Source organism: Scyliorhinus torazame, unplaced genomic scaffold (genome assembly GCF_047496885.1).
Source record: "Scyliorhinus torazame isolate Kashiwa2021f unplaced genomic scaffold, sScyTor2.1 scaffold_826, whole genome shotgun sequence".
Classification (NCBI taxonomy): domain Eukaryota; kingdom Metazoa; phylum Chordata; class Chondrichthyes; order Carcharhiniformes; family Scyliorhinidae; genus Scyliorhinus; species Scyliorhinus torazame.
In genome coordinates, this window is record NW_027308553.1 from 66,565 (window position 1) to 73,963 (window position 7,399).

General features: G+C 46.4%; 1 protein-coding gene across 1 annotated transcript in view; it reads left to right on the plus strand.

The window, feature by feature from the left end:
• LOC140406736 (NT-3 growth factor receptor-like) overlaps nucleotides 1-5,759 on the plus strand; it is a gene marked incomplete at its 3' end in the record, with an annotated part of 47,411 nt that extends 41,652 nt beyond the window's left edge. The window contains exons 5-6 of the mRNA XM_072494686.1: nucleotides 3,894-4,035; nucleotides 5,460-5,759. Coding sequence (XP_072350787.1) covers nucleotides 3,894-4,035; nucleotides 5,460-5,759 — 442 coding nt within the window. The remainder of the gene's footprint in view (nucleotides 1-3,893; nucleotides 4,036-5,459) is intronic.
• Nucleotides 5,760-7,399: the final 1,640 nt, after the last annotated feature.

Sequence of the window (7,399 nt, forward strand, 5' to 3'; positions counted from 1 at the left end):
CCTCATGGTGATAGTGCTCACTGGCTTGTGCACTCTTACTATCTCAGTAACTGTAGCCTGTAGAGAGAGAGAGAGTCTTAATGCCCTGTGTACTTTATAGTGGTGGTGTCCTGTCTGGTGATTGGTTGTTATGTGTCATGTGTGTTCATTGGTTATCCTTTGTGTCAATCACTGCCTGTCTGCATCTCATCATATACATGAGTGGACAATAGGTACATTTACATTGAAGAAAAGAGGAAGATAACGTGTGAGAACAGACCCAGGGTGTGTGCGAGCAGGTCTCGTGTGCGTAAGGAAAAGTGTATGTGAGAGCAGGCTGGGGATGTGTGAGATAGCACTTGGAGTGTGTGAGAAAGGGCTTGAGTGAGAACTGGGCCCTGAAGGGGTCTGTGTGAGAACGGGTCATGGGTATGTGAGCATAAAGACCAACGTGGAAGGAAATCTGGCCAATGAGACTGACCCTGGAGTACAGGAGAGCAGATTTAATGTGGAGCCTGTGGCGTTCTGTTGCTCCACACTGGAAGAGTGAGATTCAAATTTTTAATGTGCTGACGGATAGCATGAATGGAAGAAAATGATTTAATTTGGTGTGTGCATGGTGGACCCGGGACACAGGTACAAAACTAACAAGCATGGTTCTGTCAATAATCTTGCTCTGTTCTGAATTTTAATTGGAATACTGCCGTCTCTGAATCAGTAGATTGTGAATACCTATCTCATTCTAGGACTAAAGATTATAATGTAGGCTCCATAATAGTGTTGCGCCCGTGTTTGAATGAGAAGTTGGACCTAGGTTCCTTCTGCCTGCTCAAGTTGGCGTTAATTAAAAGGGGCTTCCTGAAGAAAAAAAACCTACTGTGGTTCAAAAGCAGTGAATTCCATCCTCATAGTTCCTGGGCTGGATTCTCCGATCACCGAAATCGCATTTGGCGACGTGCCAGAGAATCCAAATTCCCGACAGAATCGGGGACGGCGTTGCTTCCGCGATGCTCCGCCCCCCTTCAAAGCGGCGTTCTCTCCGAGTACGCCACGCCACGCGTTCACGGCTTCAGGCTATTTCCTGAAGCTCCGCCCCCGACCGGCCGAGTTCCCAACGGTGTTGGTCTCTCATGGTCTCACCCGTCGGGAACTCAGCGGGCTCAGTCCAGCACCGCCACGGTCGGGGGAGGGCCGACCCGCGGGCAGGGGAGGACATTATTCGGGGCTGGGGGCATTGTGGTGGGGCGGTCCAGGGTGCACGAGCCGGCCGAAGCGGGGGGGACTATTTTGCGGGCCGGGTTCCGTGAGCGGCATCCGCCATGAATCACGGCGCAGCCGCTGCAGGCCGCCAGCGTGCGCATGCGCGGCCACAGACCCAGCAATTCTCCAGGCCATATCGGCAGCTAGAGCCGGATGCTCGAAGCTTCCTTCCTGCTAGCCCCCCACAAAACAGGGAATCGGTGGCCATTTTGCGCCAGTTTTCCTGGGCCATTCCCACGCCGGCGTGGGGACATAGTCTCCAAACCGGAGAATCCAGCCCCATATCTTTTAGACACCCGACAATAGTACGCTTAATATATTTCAGACAGTAAAAAGCTATAAAGGACAGATGGAGGCCATTTGGCTCATCATCATAATAATAATCTTTATTGTCACATGTCAGCTTACAGTTACACAGCAATGAAGTTACTGTGAAAATCCCCTCGTCGCCACACTCCAGCGCCTGCTGGGGTCCACAGAGGGAGAATTCAGAATGTCCAAATTACCTAACAGCAAGTCTTTCGGGACTTGTGGGAGGAAACTAGAGCACCTGGAGGAAACCCACACAGACATAGGGAGAACGTACAGACTCCGCACAGAGTGACCAAGCGGGAATCGAACCTGGGACCCTGGCGCTGTGAGGCAACTGTGCTAACCACTGTGCTACCGTGCCATCCATCGTATCCATGATAGCTTTTTACGAGAGCTAACCTTTCTGTCTTCTCTTGGCCTGTACCTTCCTTTTAAATATTCCTTCAAATATATGCATCCAATGTTCCTTTCAGAGATCCAGCAAGTACTCCTCGGGCATACCAGCATTCCCACGTCCCAGAAACTCTACAGGAAAACAAATACCTGCCGTGGCACTCGGCAATAATTTTGACACAAATGTGTCGCAAGTGCATCTCATAGGATGCTCATAACTAACCATGTTGTCTGAGACGTTAGCTGATTTAACAGTTTGTGGGGAAGCCAAGGATGTAATGACTACCGACGTGTACCCTTACCAATTGTGTCCATTGCGATTTCAGCCACTCACAATGCTTAAAATACCCAATCAAATTCCTACAAAGGTCAACAGGAACCTGCAGTGGTCATTTCAGAGCCAAGAGACTGCTAATTTTTGTATTGATTTTTCCTCTACAGTTTTAACACGTGATCGACATCTTTGTCTTTTGCTGCTTAACCTGAAACCTGGAGTTTCACTTTTTCTTTGTCGATTTGCGTTTATCGAAGAGACAGACAATGCCTCTGCAATGACTGCCTGAGATCTGGTAAATTACAGTTTAGAAGTCATGTCGCACCTGCCCTGACATCTGACGTTATCATTAAAAACAGATCCCTGACTAGATACAGATGAGCATCCTTCTCCAGAATGGAGTGACCACTCCATTTCCTGAGCTGCTATGCTCTCTCTCAATGAGATTGTCTAATTAATCCGATTGCACTGCCCCCCTCTATCTATGCACCACCATCTCCCCAGGCTGCATCCCTTCTACACTGAAGAGCAAAGCACAACCACACAGTGGGACTTGGTGTCACTGTCACTTGCGCACTCATGGAAGCGGATTATGTGGTTCCCAGTGGAGTTCGAGTAATTACATCTTCTCTACAAAGTCGGCACCTGGATGAATGATCAAAAAGATAATTAAATGATTATTTGGCATGTTGGAGAGTGAACGACTGGAATTGCATCAAATGTTTGGAAAGTTTTATCCTTGACAGAGAAGAAACAGTGCCCTGGTGTTCGGATGATGATTTCAAACTGCGTCACGTCCCTGGAAATATTGCATCTCTTGTCCTTGGGATTCCCAATACAATACACACAACACAATGTTATACAGCACTCACTTGACACCACTGTATTCTGATCAGCTTGGCCAACAGGAACCATGTGGCTGTCAAGGAATGCGGTCAAAGTAGCGGGTTCCGCACAGATCCTACTGATGTTAACTAGCTACCACTCTGCATACTGGTATTCTGACTGGCTGACTGACAGTCTGAGTAAGGTCTGAAAGTGAAACTTTTCTGAGTACTGATTTTCCCAAGCCATGACCAGACTCGGTTAAATGTGTACAACATTGCCACCTCCCAGCATCAAGAACCTGTCCACCTGTCATGCAGAAGGTCCAACCTTGCAGGAGGCTCCGTGAGGAAAGGTGGTGGGGGCTGAGGGATGGTGCAGTGTTTGCTCAGAGAAAGAGATGGAAATTCGGAAAATGAATGGGGGCAGGATGAGCTCCAGTACTTGCTGGGTGCCAACCTACGAATGGCATCCAAGAGGATGGCTCTCTGTGCAAGAGTGAGGAGTAATGCGTCATGGAGGAGACCAGTATGAGTGTGAAGTTAACCTGCATCATCCAATGCAGCCTCGAATGTCCTTAAGAATATCTTGGGCTCAGGTAGACAGGCTCTGTTTTCTAAAATGTGTCTAAGTGGCAATGCCTGGGAAAAAAAACAAGTGACTGCTTGAAGTGTTAATTTCTGTCAGAGACAAACTCGTGGGAAATGTGTCAACTCTACCCAAGGCATCTTTTCTTTCGTCCTCAATAATTATTCCCACCGATTGCCTGGATTTTCTGGGTCTCCTGTGTTTGAGAGATCAGGCTGGAGATATTCATTTTCTTTCTTCTCTCTCTCTCTCTCTCTGCCAGACCAACAATAATCTGACAACAGTCTCAGCTGTAAACCTGACCCTATTTAATGTTGATCAGGAGGATAACGGAAAGCTGTTGACATGCATTGCAGAGAATGTGGTGGGGATGACGAATGCCTCGGTTCTGTTACATGTTTACTGTAAGTACAATTTCAATAACAGCTTATTCCTGTAAATAGCCATGGACAGAGTCCCAAGATCCAGTGCCAAGTTTGAGGAGAGTCAAATAACTGAATCTAGGTGGGGGAAGTTTCAGGTATCACGGGTGTGCTTGAAGGGAGAAAGGTTTACAGAGTGGAATTAATTGCATAATTCTTTCAAAGAGCCAACACAGGTGCGATGGGCCAAATGGCCTCCTTTTGTCCTGTTTGATGCAATGGCCATGATCTTTTAAGTCATTGGGGCCTTTTTAAAATGTCTTTGTCATAGGCAGTCCGTCGGAGTTGAGGATGATTTACTTTCACACTAAAAACGAGTTCTTAGGTGACTGAGGAGTCCAATGTGTGACCGGCAGTCTCTGTCACAAGTCGGGCAGACGGTGGTTGGGGGAGTGGGTGGGTGGGTGCCCGGGTGGGTGGGTGAGGTGTCCAGGTTGCCACGCATTCCTTTCGTTGTTGATGCTCGACCGCAACTAGCTCTCGGCGATGAAACCCGAGGTGTCTAACTCATTCCTGGATGCTTTTCCTCCACTTTGGGTGATCATGGGCTAGTGAATCCCAGATATCAGTGGGGTGTTGTGCTTTTTCAAGGAGGCTTTGAGAGTGTCCTTGAAATATTTCCTCTCGTGTCTCGTGTCAGGCATGTGGACGATGTGGCCCGCCCAGCGGAGCTGACCAACTGTGGTCAACCCTTCGATGCTGTGGAGATTGGCCTGAGTGAGAACACTAACAAAGAACGGAGGGTTCATCCCTGGATGGTCTCGAATGACCAACAGCCAAATGCGCAAACCAATTTCATAGAATTTACAGTGCAGAAGGAGGCCATTCGGCCCATCGCGTCTGCACCGGCCCTCGGAAAGAGCACCCTACCTAAGCCCACACCTCCACCCTATCCCCATAACCCAGTAACCCCACCTAACCTTTTGGGGACACTCAGGGCAATTTATCATGGCCAATCCACCTAACCTGTACATCTTTGGACTGTGGGAGGAAACTGGAGTACCCGGAGGAAACCCACGCAGACACAGGTAGAACGTGCAGACTCCGCACAGACACTGACCCAAGCCAAGAATCGAACCAGGGACCCTGGCGCTGTGAAACAACTGTGATAACCACTGTGCTGCCGCCCAATTGCACCACAGAGACTCATATCGCTTGAGTTTAAATTCCATTAACTACCATGGTGGGATATGAGCCTGTATCACAGAGCATTTGTTTGGTACTCTGATTATGAGTAAAGTAACATTATCACTATGCAACCATCTCCCTACGAGCCTTAGTGATGATCAGACAGCACAACTATGATCAGGAGAAATACAGAATCGGGTGCAGGCATTGTATCAACCCTTAACTGAATTGTTTCTGAATTATAATGAGCTTATGTGCTTTTCTTTTTGCATTTCCAGTTCCTCCCGATATTAAAGAGCTAACAGAGCCTGAACAGCGACACATGCACTGCATTCAGTTCACCGTCTATGGCAACCCCTTGCCCACCATTCACTGGCTGCACCGGGGCCACCGGCTGAATGAGACTGACTACATCAAAACCAAGGTCTATGATGAGTCCACGGACTGGCTCCATGGCTGCTTGCTCTTCGATAAACCCACCCACTATAACAACGGCAACTACACACTCGTGGCAGAAAATGACTTGGGAACTGATTCGGAGACGGTCTACGCACATTTTCTGGGCATCCCATTTCCTGGTACGTACCCTAACTGTTTTCATTATGCGTCCTGGGACACAGAAAAAGGCCGAGGCTCCAGGACAACTTTGGCTTGACCACTGGGGCTCATAAAGATAGGAAGAGATCTTCCATTGGTCCATGGGGGCACATAGCTGCGTAACAGGCCCAACTCTACCAGTCTACCAACCACAAGGTTGAATAGTGAGGTTGATGAGGGGGAAAAGGAGATTTCTTCAAAGCCTGTTTTCAGGGCAGGAAATTAGATAGGAGTTTGTGCTGCTGCAGGAGAGGTTACAGAGATGATCCCTCTGCCCAGGAACAGGTGAGTCTGCAGGTGGCAGGACCTGGCAAATTGCATTACGATCAGTTTTAATATAAATCTCTGCTAGAAATTGCAAATTAAGTACCGTCATTCTGATTCCATAATAATTTAAGTGTGAAAATCCTTTATTTTCAGTGGAAGAATAATTAAAATCAATGTTTTGCACATCATAAATAATTATACGAACAGATGCAACAACCTTGATGAAATTTTTGAAATAATATGAGTTATGAAGTAAATTTCTTGGTATTTGCTGTATTCAGGGTTGATCTTATCACCTTAGTTATCAGGGGAAACGTGCCACTGAACTAAGTCAATGCAACCTGACTAGAGTGAGTGCAGCAGACCAAAGCTTTCTGATCAGAACCTGGACTCTGCTTGGAGAGACTACCAGTAGAAAGAGATTGGTTATAATCGTTTGTTGGGGAGCGTCTAAGACCAAAGTTCCTGAACTCCCAGTGGATTTACACATCCGCGACATGTACATTTGAGGTCAGCTCAGTTCTTAAATTTAAAGAGTTTGTATTTTTGAAAATATTTCAACATTATTCATTTGGAATTTGTTGCCGTGGGTTTCTCCGGGTGCTCCGGTTTCCTCCTACAAGTCCCGTAGGACGTGCTTGATAGGTGGATTGGAAATTCTGAATTGTCCCTCAATGTACCGGAACAGGTGCCGGACTACGGCGACTAGGGGATTTTCACAGTAACTTCATTGCAGTGTTAATGTAAGTCTACTTGTGAGACTATTAACAATTATTATTGTCATCTTTTGGCACATTATTCACCAAACAGAAACTACGAAGAACAGTATGTTTCAGTGAATTATTTTTGATTTTTTGTTCAATAAAAGGAATACAATTTGTTAAATTGCTGACCGCACATAGATAGGTTGGTAAGTAAGTGGTGAAGAGGACATAAGGAGGTCAAGAAGGAATAGCGATAGGTTAAGTCAGTGGGCAAAGGCCTGGGAAATGGAGCACCATTTTGAGAAAATGTGAAATTGTGCATTTTGGCTGGAAACATTTTTAAAAATAGCATATTATCTAAATTGTCAGAGATTTCAGAGCTCTGAGATGCAGAGAAATCTGGGTTCCTGAGTGCATGAATCACAAAAGGCTAGTATGCTGGTATAACAAGTAATCAGGAAAGCCAATAGACAAAGATAATAAACAATGCTATTGTTTATTGTGAGGGGAATTGAATACAAAAGTAGAGAAGTTATGCTTCAGCTATATGTGGCATTTGTGATACCACATTTTGAGTACTGTGTACAGTGTCGGCCTCTTTATCTAAGGAAGGATGTAAGTGTTTTAGAAGCAGAGGAGGTTTATTAGAG